The following is a 12,778-nucleotide window of genomic DNA, read 5'->3' on the forward strand; positions in this document are numbered from 1 at the left end:
TTTCCATTTTTTTCGGACGAATGTAGAAGATCCTCAATAAGTGTATTAGTCTACGAGTTTACTTCCAGGCTGAATATCAGATATTCTTATGTTGCACCCACGCACAGCTTATGCTAATTACACACGTCCCAGTTAAATGTTCGCTTGTAGCCACACTTATTTAATTTCGTCACTGTCTCAATCAACGGATCTGGTCTTGGAGGCGCTAGTTCCTTTGCAGTTAACTGCTAATTCACTCTTTCATTCCCAGAATGAGATTTTCACTCTGTAGCGGAGTATGCGCTGATGTGAAACTTCTTGGCAGATGAAAACTGTGTGCCGGACCGAGACTCGAACTCAGGATCTGTGCCTTTCGCGGGCAAGTGCTCTACCAACTGAGCTACCCAAGCACGACTCACGCTCCGTCCTCACAGCTTTAATTTCGCAGTACCTAGTCTCCTACCTTCCAAACTTCACAGAAGCTCTCCTGCGAACCTTGCAGAACTAGCACTCCTGGAAGAAAGGATATTGCGGAGACATGGCTTAGCCACAGCCTGGGGGATGTTTCCAGAATGAGATTTTCACTCTGCAGCGGAGTGTGCGCTGATATGAAACTTCCTGGCAGATTAAAACTGTGTGCCCGACCGAGACTCGAACTCGGGACCTTTGCCTTTCGCGGGCAAGTGCTCTACCTACTGAGCTACCCAAGCACGACTCACGACCCCTCCTCACAGGTTTATTTTTCCCTTAAATTTAAACTAGAATCAACATAGATCACTGTACACTGCACACGAAAGCCTATTCCCGCACAGTAAACAACCAAGTCCAAACACAAACTGCCATTTGTGGAAATGATTAAATTGAAGTACTACTGTCTACCCAACATGCTCATTTGACTAGAATAAAAATGAGGCGCTGAGATCCACAAAGACCTAAAGCACACGTTCGTCGATCCCACATTTAAGTGAATGTCAGAGAAACCGGTGATACAGCTTTTCGTGAACTTTCTTATACACAGAGTGGGCCTACAGCACACACACATAAGGCTGACTCAGCATAAGAGTAACAGATTTCAGAAACAAGAATAAAAGCTACAGTCTCACAATCGACAGTGATGTACTTCAGGCTCTTATGATTCTCAGCGCCTCAAATGTATTACTGTTATATAAAATTCAAAACTTAATATACACTACTGGCCATTAAAATTGCTACACCACAAAGATGACGTGCTACAGACGCGAGATTTAACCGACAGGAAGAAGATGCTGTGATACGCAAACGCTTAGCTTTTCAGAGCATTCACACAAGGTTGGCGCCGGTGGCGACACCTACAACGTGCTGACATGAGGAAAGTTTCCAACCGATTTCTCATACACAAACAGCAGCTGACCGACGTTGCCGGGTGAAACGTTGTTGTGATGCCTCGTGTAAGGAGGAGAAATGCGTACCATCACGTTTCCGACTTTGATAAAGGTCGGATTGAAGCCTATCGCGATTGCGGTTTATCGTATCGCGACATTGCTGCTCGCGTCGGTCGAGATCCAATGACTGTTAGCAGAATATGGAATCGGTGGATTGAGGAGGGTAATACGGAACGCCGTGCTGGATCCCAACGGCCTCGTATCACTAGCAGTCGAGATGACAGGCATCTTATCTGCATGGCCGTAACGGATCGTGCAGCCACGTCTCGATCCCTGAGTCAACAGATGTGGACGTTTCCAAGACAACAACCATCTGCACAAACAGTTCGACGACGTTTGCAGCAGCACGGACTGTCAGCTCGGAGACCGTGGCTGCGGTTACCCTTGACGCTGCATCACAGACAGGAGCGCCTGCGACGGTGTACTCGACGACGAACCTGGGCGCACGAATGGCAAAACGTCATTTTTTCGGATGAATCCAGGTTCTGTTTGCAGCATCATCGTGATGGTCGCACCCGTGTTTGGCGACATCGCGGTGAACGCACATTGGAAGCGTGTATTCGTCATCGCCATACTGGCGTATCACCCCGCGTGATGGTATGGGGTGCCATCGGTTACACGTCTCGGTCACCTCTTGTTCGCACTGACGGCACTTTGAACAGTGGACGTTACATTGCAGATATGTTAGGACCTGTGGCACTACCCTTCATTCGATCGGTGTGAAACCCTACATTTCAGCAGGATAATGCACGTCCGCATGTTACGGGTCCTGTACAGGCCTTTCTGGATACAGAAAATGTTCGACTGCTGCCCTGTCCAGCACATTCTCCAGACCTCTCAGCAATTGGAAACGTCTGGTCAACGGTGGCCGAGCAACTGGCTCGTCACAATACGCCAGTCACTACTCTCGATGAACTGTGGTATCGTGTTGAAGCTGCATGGGCAACTGTACCTGTACACGCCATCCCAGCTCTGTTTGACTCAATGCCCAGGCGTATCGAGGCCGTTATTACGGCCAGAGGTGGTTGTTCTGGGTACTGATTTCTCAGGATCCATGCACCCAAATTGCGTCAAAATGTAATCACACGTCAGTTCTAGTATAATATATTTGTCCAATGAATACCCGTTTATCATCTGCATTTCTTCTTGGTGTAGCAATTTTAATGGCCAGTAGTGTACTACAACCCATTCAGGAATCCACAAAATAGGTTTTTGTGTCAGATTAACTATAGCATATAATGACGTCCTATCTCATATTACTACGCAGTAAGTGTATTGGTATAAAAGAATAAGTGTGCCACAGTGTGCTGCCATCTGGAGGCACTGCCGTTAACTTGTAGTCGATTGGTAAGGGCTAGTGAACCGTGCATGTTGTTTATCAAATGGCAACTATGTCATGAGAGTTGCGCATGCGCAAAAGCTGCTTAAAACGTGCTCATCTGGAGGTGTGCTCGCAACCCTTGATGCCGAGTTTGACGGAGCCTAGAGGAGCAGTAACGCCACAGATTAAAGTGCCGTATCTTTCAGATTGTAACATCTGTCCTACATTTGTTGTTGTTGTGGTCTTCAGTCCTGAGACTGGTTTGATGCAGCTCTCCATGCTACTCTATCCTGTGCAAGCTTCTTCATCTCCCAGTACCTACTGCAGCCTACATCCTTCTGAATCTGCTTAGTGTATTCATCTCTTGGTCTACGATTTTTACCCTCCACGCTGCCCTCCAGTACTAAATTGGCGATCCCTTGATGCCTCAGAACATGTCCTACCAACCGATCCCCTCTTCTAGTCAAGTTGTGCCACAAACTCCTCCCCAATTCTATTCAATACCTCCTCATTAGTTATGTGATCTACCCATCTAATCTTCAGCAGTCTTCTGTAGCACCACATTTCGAAAGCTTCTATTCTCTTCTTGTCCAAACTATTTATCGTCCATGTTTCACTTCCATACATGGCTACAATCCATACAAATACTTTCAGAAACGACTTCCTGACACTTAAATCTATACTCGATGTTAACACATTTTTCTTCTTCAGAAACGCTTTCCTTCCCATTGCCAGTCCACATTTTATATCCTCTCTACTTCGACCATCATCAGTTATTTTGCTCCCTAAATAGCAAAACTCATTTACTACTTTAAATGTCTCATTTTCTAATCTAATTCCCTCAGCATCACCCGACTTAATTCGTCTACATTCCATTATCCTCGTTTTGCTTTTGTTGATGTTCATCTTATATCCTCCTTTCAAGACATTATCCATTCCGTTCAACTGCTCTTCCAAGTCCTTTGCTGTCTTTGACAGAATTACAATGTTATCGGCTAACGTCAAAGTTTTTATTTCTTCTTCATGGATTTTAATTCCTACTGCGAACTTTTCTTTTGTTTCCTTTACTGCTTGCTCAGTATACAGATTGAATAACATCGGGATAAGCTGCAACCCCGTCTCACTCCCTTCCGAACCACTGCTTCCCTTTCATGTCCCTCGACTCTTATAGCTGCGACCTGGTCTCTGTACAAATTGTAAATAACCTTTCGCTTCCTGTATTTTACCCCTGCCACCTTCAGAATTTGAAAGAGTATTCCAGTCAACATTGTCAAAAGCTTTCTCTAAGTCTACAAATGCTAGAAACGTAGGTTTGCCTTTCCTTAATCTATTTTCTAAGATAAGTCATAGGGTCAGTATTCCCTCACGTGTTCCATCATTTCTACGGAATCCAAACTGATCTTCCCCGAGGTCGGCTTCTACCAGTTTTTCCATTCGTCTATAAAGAATTCGCGTTAGTATTTTGCAGCTGTGACTTATTAAACTGATAGTTCGGCAATTTTCACATCTGTCAACACCTGCGTTCTTTGGGATTGGAATTATTATATTCTTTTTGAAGTCTGAGGCAATTTCGCCCGTCTCATACATCTTGCTTACCAGATGGTAGAGTTTTGTCAGGACTGGCTCTCCCAAGGCTATCAGTAGCTCTAATTGAATGTTGTCTACTCCCGGGGCCTTGTTTCGACTTAGGTAAAAGAGTACAACGTCGATATGTATGATTAGATTTTTGGCTATGGATGTTATGTTGTGAAGTCCAAGATGATGTTTCAAGTAACACGGCGTACATAGTAAAATGTGGGATTTGTGCACGTACTGAGAATGAACATTACATCTCTGAGTTCTGCAAGTAAATGAACGCAAAACGAATCACCTCTATGATTTAAACAAACAATTTACAGAAATTTTGTGAAAAAGTTTTCAATAACCAAGATGGCGTAAGTTAGTCTTTATTGCTGACAATTGGTTTCCACAGTTGCAGTTGTCCTCATGAGTTCTTCAAAAAAATTGTTGTAAAACACGCTCTGTTATGAAATAAAACCATTTACAGTTAAAAAGCACCTTATCCGCGTGGGTATGTTCACATACGTAGCACCTACTCCCTGGGGCTTGATAATTCTTAAATCGCAGAATGTGCAGCGAATACACATTTGTACAGCTGTTTGCATTTGCGTGACATGTTACAAACGTCACGAATCCAACTTAGCCGAAGTATACGGTTCAAGGGACCTGCGAGTCCTATGTACGTGAAAATTCAGTGAAACAGAAATCTCATAATTGTCTTCTGTGAAGATAAAATATGTTTTCGCAAATTTAAATAACTATCTGAATTTTTATCACCCTGTTTGGTACTTCCTGACAACTCCACATTGACCTCGAAGTGTAACTTTCTCTTGATACTTTTTTTCGCCGGTAAGTTTTTTAAAATTCTGTTAATAGAATACTTACTGCCAGATATTTAATTTTATTCATATTTTGCAGCTTCAAACGTGAGTGTACTCAATACACTCGAGGCATGAATTTAAAAAAAAAAAAAAACGCCTTCAGTCACAATTTTTCGTGTTTTGTTCAGTACACGATGCATTTCGGACCCGGTGGGTCCATCTTCAGGTGTGATTCGTCTTAATACATGCTTTATTTGTTCTCTTGAATGAGATGAAATGCATATTCCTGTCACGAAAGGGTTTGATGTTAGCTTATGAATTTCGTACGTCAGACGCGGAAAATATGTGCGAAATAGTGGAAAAGATGAATAGTGAAAACTTACCAAATAATCCAAGGAAAGCGTTTTTAACGTTTTAGTAACAGCATAAGTTTTTTTCCTCCATCGTTTTCAAGCATATCACTTCATTCAAGAGGCACATTCGCAAACACAGGTTTGTAAACACTTCTCAAATGTTTTTTTGTATATGGTGTGGTCAAAGATGCATTTTTCATAGTGCTAAAGATATAATTATTAAACAATTGACATAAGCAGGAAACAATTGACATATGCAGGAAATAACCTGAGAACAGATCTTTAAAATTACTGAAATAGCTGCGGTTTCCGAAATCTGTGCGTTCTCGCTTCCCGCGCCCGGTTTCCCGGGTTCGATTCCCGGCGGGGTCAGGGATTTTCTCTGCCTCGTGATGACTGGGTGTTGTGTGATGTCCTTAGGTTAGTTAGGTTTAAGTAGTTCTAAGTTCTAGGGGACTGATGACCATAGATGTTAAGTCCCATAGTGCTCAGAGCCATTTTTTTTTTTTTTTTTTTTTTGCGAAATCTGTTTGTTGATCTAACATCAATTCTGGTTTTTCGATTTTGTGGAGGTATATCTCCAGTTGTTCTAACAGATTTAGGGTAGTACCATTGGCTTCATTATGTAATGCTACCAAATTGTTTTCTAAATTGTTGATGAGGTGTTTCGTTTTCAACATATGTTGTGCAGTGACTGATTTTTCAAAGTGGTTGAGCCTGAAGGCATTTACGTGTTCTCGAAAACGGGTTTTAAAGTTTCTGCCTGTTTTCCCTACATAGGAGGCAGGACAACTGGGACACGATACTTTGTACACTCCACTGGTGTTGCATGTTTGCGTATTAGATTTTATGTTATCGATGAGTAAGTTTCCTAATTTATTATTAGTTAAGAATGAAACTGTTACATTTGTTTTTTGAAAAGGTTAGCTATTTTTTGTGATATGGGGCCCAGGTATGGGATACTGGCGAATATTTTCTCTCCTTTCATAGTGTTGCGATTCGTCGTCTTCCTTTTGTGTATTTGTCTGTCTAAATTGTCAATTGTTTTGGCTGTGTAGGCATTTCTTATGGCAATGCTCTTTATGGTATCTATCTCATTGTAGAGGGTGTTTTCTTCTAGATCAAGAGAGTGTAGTCTGTGTTGCGCGGACGTAAATGCAGCGTGTTTCTGTGTGGTGGGATGGCATGATGAGTTGTCCAGTGTTACGACTGTGTCTGTTGTTTCAAATGGCTCTGAGCACTATGGGACTTAACATCTGTTCATCAGTCCCCTAGAACTTAGAACTACTTAAACCTAACTAACCTAAGGACATCACACACATCCATGCCCGACGCTGGATTCGAACCTAAGACCGTAGCCGTCGCGCGGTTCCAGACCGAAGCGCCTAGAACCGCTCGGCCACACCGGCCGCCCTGTGTGTGTTTGTTTTCTGTGTATGCTGAACTTATGTTTCTGTTGATGGTTGGTGATTTTAAGATCCAGGAAATTTATGCTTTTGTTGTCCTCACGTTCTATTGTGAATTTTATGTTTTTGTGGAAAGAATTGAATACTGCTAGTAGTTCTTCGATCTCATCTTTTGTTCCATGAAACAAAAGCAAGGTATCATCAGCTTATCTCTAGTAATGTGTTATTTTACTTTTGAATCTATTGCTTTCATTAAACACTTACTTTCCAGATGATTGAGAAATACGTCTGCAAGAAAACTTGATATGATACTGCCCATAGCAAGACCCTCATTCTGTTGGTAAAATTTCCCACTGAATGTAGGGTAATTGTGAAACAATACTAGGTCCTTGACTTCTGACATTCTGCAGTTGACAATTTTTTATATTTTATGTTCGAGGATGGCGATTGCATCTTTCAAAACGATCGAGCACCTGTTGATAATGCACAGCCTGTTGCAGAGTGGTTACACGACAGTAACATCTCTGTAACGGACTGGCCTGCACAGAGTCCTGACCTGAATCCTAAAGAACACCTTTGGGATGTTTTGGAACGCCGACTTCGTGCCAGGCCTCGCCGACCGACATCGATACCTCTCCTCAGTGCAGCACTCCGTGAAGAATGGGCTGCCATTCTCCAAAAAACCTTCCAGCACCTGACTGAACGTATGCCTGTGAGAGTGGAAGCTGTCATCGAGGCTAAGGGTGGGCCAACACCATACTGAATTCCAGCATTACCGATGGAGGGCGCCACGAATTTGTAAATCATTTTCAGCCAGGTGTCCGGACACTTTTGGTCACATAATATATATTTATTTACAATTTGTACAGAAACCAGATGGCAGTTATAAGAGTTGAGGGACATGAAAGGGAAGCAGTGGTTGGGAAGGGAGTAAGACAGGGTTGTAGCCTCTCCCCGATGTTATTCAATCTGTATATTGAGCAAGCAGTAAAGGAAACAAAAGAAAAATTCGGAGTAGGTATTAAAATCCATGGAGAAGAAATAAAAACTTTGAGGTTCGCCGATGACATTGTAATTCTGTCAGAGACAGCAAAGGGCAGTTGAATGGAATGGACAGTGTCTTGATAGGAGGGTATAAGATGAACATCAACAAAAGCAAAACGAGGATAATGGAATGTAGTCAAATTAAATCGGGTGATGCTGAGGGAATTAGATTAGGAAATGAGACACTTAAAGTAGTAAAGGAGTTTTGCTATTTGGGGAGCAAAATAACTGATGATGGTCGAAGTAGAGAGGGTATAAAATGTAGACTGGCAATGGCAAGGAAAGCGTTTCAGAAGAAGAGAAATTTGTTAACATCGAGTATAGATGTAAGTGTCAGGAAGTCGTTTCCGAAAGTATTTGTATGGAGTGTAGCCACGTATGGAAGTGAAACATGGACGATAACTAGTTTGGACAAGAAGAGAATAGAAGCTTTCGAAATGTGGTGCTACAGCAGAATGCTGAAGATTAGATGGGTAGATCACATAACTAATGGGGAGGTATTGAATAGGATTGGGGAGAAGAGAAGTTTGTGGCACAAGTTGACCAGAAGAAGGGATTGGTTGGTAGGACATGTTCTGAGGCACCAAGGGATCACCAATTTGGTATTGGAGGGCAGCGTGGAGGGTAAAAATCGTAGATGGAGACCAAGAGATCAATACACTAAGCAGATTCAGAAGGATGTAGGTTGCAGTAGGTACTGGGAGATGAAGAAGCTTGCACAGGATAGAGTAGCATGGAGAGCTGCATCAAACCAGTCTCAGGACTGAAGACCACAACAACAACAACAATATATATTTGTCTTCCAGCTATCTGTCACCGCATCTTTTCTCTTGCAGTATTGCCAAATGACATGTATTCAGTATTTACCACGTTTTTTCTTATGACGAATCTGTCTTGTAATATGTGAAATAATGGGTATGCCACATTTTTACCTTTTTGCATTACAGTAGGAGGGAGATGGCTGTGTGACAAAACACATAATTAGAAGAAATAAAGTGTGACCTAGACAGAAAAAGTTTGTGCATAAATGTGTGAAATTACATTTCACTTCATCTTCTTCTACACACTTAATTTTCTTTTTGTGAGTGAGTGTAAATTGAGTGAAGTTTGGTACCTTGTGGTAGTAGTCCCACATCTTGGGCCTCATGTTATGCCTGCCGACCTGGATATTGGCCCAGCCAGAAAAGTGCAGTTCAAAGGGGTATTTAAGGACCAACTGGGAATCACAGAATTCCTAGATGGAGTATTTTTCATTCAAGAAAATGGTACTCTGTGGTATTAGTCCCACACTTTGGGCCTCATGTTGTGCTTATTGCCTTGGGGACTGGACAAGAATCAAAACTGCAGCTGAGAGGGAAATATAAGAACAAATGGGACCAACATCCATCTGCCTTCTTCAAATCTTATGAAGTACAACGTACCTACATTTCATCTAGATAAGCTGTTCTCAGTGGTAATAGCCCCACATTTAGTTCTTCACTTTGCATCCATCAGCCTGAAATTTCCACCTGTAAATAAAAATAGAGTGAGGATGGGAACCTGTGGTGTAGGAGAAGTTACGCTGTAGGGGAAAAGGCAAACTTTTTCAGAGGTTTATACAAGTTACTTTATTGACAGAACAGGCTGTAGTGGAATTACAGAACAAACTTGAACATGACTGTAAGTTTAAGTGGCAAGTGACTGTTCAGAGGTGGCAGTAACCTGCCGTCAGCCTTATTTGCAACTAACTATACACATAAGATTCATTTCCTGCCATCCAGTTAATGATGAAAGTTTATTGTACTGGTAGATATGAGAGAGTTCGTACTGTCCATTGCAGTAGGATCTGCTGCTGTTTGTGGTTTTATTGCACTTTTCCGAGAGTGGAGCCCAGTCCAGGTGGATCCGTAAGTTCGGCACTAGCGCGTACTCCCGCGAACTGCCCTGGAGAAGGGTTGCTCGGTGGTGTTCAGTCTCTGCTCACAGTGACGTACCCGGAACTCTGAGGGGAGGGGAGGGGAGGGGGGGAGGAGAATGCACAGTAGCAACAACTTTGGTGTTCACAAAAATGGAGTCACCGTCATTTCACCAGGTGCCACCAACTGTCGTCAACACCATCACACTCAACTGAAACATTGCTAAATGGAAATTTTTATTGTATTCTTACTCTACTAGAATGCACCACGACACCGCAAAAGTACCCTTTGACATCCCCAATGGAAGGCGGGAACTTGTTGGTAGGTTCACAGAACGAATAGCCAGGGTTGAGAAATATGTCCCCTTATGAGGTGTGTTGATGTGAATCTCACTTAGTTGCTGAGCTAGTGTAGCTAAGAACATGCAGCAAGTATGTTGGTAGCTTTTTCAAGACGTGACCTTTTTGGCACCAGAAATATTTGGACATCGTAGGGTTTTCTGAACAGATGATCATCCAGCTATGATTAAGGCACAGAGATCTCCTGTAGCAAGGATCAGACTAAGACTCCTAAACTTGCAGCACAAGACTATAAGAAGGCAGACAATTAAATCAGATATATTTCATCCTCAGAGTCAACTTTGGTTACCCTGCTCTGTTGGCTATTTGAGACATAGGATGTCTAAGTTTATTTGAAGGGAGAGCTGTCCGATGTCTACTAGGATGTCAGTTGTGGTGTCTTTGGATGAATCACCATTGTTTCTTCCCCAGTGAAGGTAGATCTGTATATTGAATAGAGCTTGGCATCATCTACTGACATTTTGAGAAAGTGACAGGCAGATGGTACAGAAATGAGGGGATAGCTGTTGAAAGTAAAGATAAAATGCTAGTGTCTTCCTAGGGGTACTTGCTGGTGCAGGAGTGAAGTGGAGTGGTAAAGGAATGGCTGTTCAGAACTCGTTGGAAAGGGACAACTCTGGCGTCTTCCTATTGGAATGAGATCTCTTTCAGTGTGAAGGGAATATTTAATGAAAGTTGGTTGTACTTCACTCGTGAAAAGAGAATGTTGTTTTCCTAGCACAACCTACTGAGGTTTTGTTGAAACATGTGGCGTGTAGCAGAGTGGAAAGTGAGTGGCTCATAGTAGTGGTACATGATGTGAAGATTGTAACATATAAACAGCACAAAATAGTGCCGTCTTGGAGATCTAGTTACAATGTTAAGGAAATTACGTTTGATGGATTGCTCTCTTTGATCAGTGCAGGGCAAATGCTGTTATCTCCCTAGTGGAATCTGAAGAACAAAGAACTACCAACGGGGGAGGAATGCATTTACAAAGTAATAGTTGAATTTTCGTGATGCTTTTTAGGGAGCCTATTGGTACTTTGGTAAACTACAAGTGTGGGAGTGGCACAGTGGTAAGTGAGTGTCTACTGGAATGACTTGGGAATGTGTGGCTTTGTTTTTGTAGCGATCTGTTGAGGTACTACCGACTGGAAGAAGATAAAGTGTGATGGCGATGGACATTTATGCTTGGGTTTAGAAACTGTCTGATGTGTTTTTAGAGCCATCTGCTGTAATTTAGAACTGAGGACATGAAAGGTTTTTAATGGCAAGGGGGATGGGTGTTCAAAGTTGGTCGATTTTGGCTAGTGGGCAGTGGATTTTTAGAGTGGATTTTCGGTGTTTTTGGGAACTTAACACAGGAGTGACGCAGTGGCGAGTGGATACATGTCGCGAGGTGGCTAGGCTTGGGGAAATGGCTTTAGTGTTGTCCTAGTATGACTTTGAGGAACTGCCAACTGGAGAGAGGTACATTGGGTCGGTTGTCAACATTTATTCTTGAGTGTAGAGGACGTCTGGTACCTATTTAGCTCTGTCTACTGGGATTTTGGAGAAGTATATGCAAGTTAAGAATGGCAGGGAGGGTGGAGGAAGGAGGGAGGATGAGGAACTGATGGTGGGTCCACTGTGGGACGAGTAATGTTAATGTCTTCCTAGCGAGGTCTGGTGGTATGTTGGGGAAGTACAAATGTGTCAGCTTCTAGCAAGCTGGCTCGACTTGGGAAAGATTATTTAGTGTTACCCTAGAGGCACTCTAAGGACTGCCAACTGGAAAGGGACCCCACAGGTTGGGGTTGGCATTCAAAGCTGTCTGTAGTTCGGTAACGGGCGAATATTGCTGGTGACTTCCTAGCGCTGCCTAGCGGCGGTTTGGGGAACTACCCTCAGTAGGGTTAGCGGCACTGCTGCCAGTCTGGGTACGTCACTCAGTGGTCGCTGTGAGGTGGTGACGGAGGGGTGGCCGGCGCGCGGGCTCCCGGCCAGAGGTCGGGGTACTCCGCGTGCCGGCCAGCCTCCTCTGGGGGCTCCGGGTCGCTAGAGGGCAGCGGGTTGTGGGTCGGCTGTCTTTGGGAGCAGAAATAAATACCGTCGTGGGCGTGGGCGAGCGGCGGCCGGTCTCTCACTGGCGGCGGCCGCGGAACGCCTTGCCGGATCTGGCGGGGGCGGGCTGCTCGTCCGCCTGCTGCTCGGAGGCGTCCAGGTCCGCGGCGGCGGAGGAGGCTGCGCCGCGCCGGCCGGAGAAGCGGCTCCTGCCGCCCCCGGAGGCGGAGGGCGGCGGCTGCACGACGGCGGCGTCGCTGCTGGAGCCGGCGGCGGCGCGCGCCCCGCCCCCGTTGAACCGCCCCCGCCGGCTGCCGCCGCCGGAGGCCTGCGTGCTGCGGCTCTTGCTCGCCGTCACCTCCGCCGACGCCTCCGTGGTGGTGGTCGTGCTGCGGCCCGCCGACCCGCCGTGGTGGCCACCCGAGGACACCTGCGGGCACCGCGTCACGGGTTCTCACTGGGCTCCACTGTGCAGTCTTTATTGCTCACTAGTAAGATGTGTGTGTGTGTGTGTGTGTGTGTGTGTGTGTGTGTATATTGTGTGTATTGAACCGGGGACCTAGAAACGATGGAGGGTCTTTGTCTCGCTCTAGC

General features: G+C 44.4%; 1 protein-coding gene across 1 annotated transcript in view; it reads right to left on the reverse strand.

Annotated features, from left to right (window-relative positions):
* Positions 1-9,486: 9,486 nt before the first annotated feature.
* The window catches only part of LOC124553622 (formin-like protein 5), a 164,785-nt gene continuing 161,493 nt past the window's right edge, over positions 9,487-12,778 (reverse strand). The window contains exon 4 of the mRNA XM_047127477.1: positions 9,487-12,614. Within this exon, the coding sequence (XP_046983433.1) occupies positions 12,264-12,614 (351 nt within the window). The 3' untranslated portion in view covers positions 9,487-12,263. The remainder of the gene's footprint in view (positions 12,615-12,778) is intronic.

Source organism: Schistocerca americana, chromosome 11 (genome assembly GCF_021461395.2).
Source record: "Schistocerca americana isolate TAMUIC-IGC-003095 chromosome 11, iqSchAmer2.1, whole genome shotgun sequence".
Taxonomy (NCBI): Eukaryota; Metazoa; Arthropoda; class Insecta; order Orthoptera; family Acrididae; genus Schistocerca; species Schistocerca americana.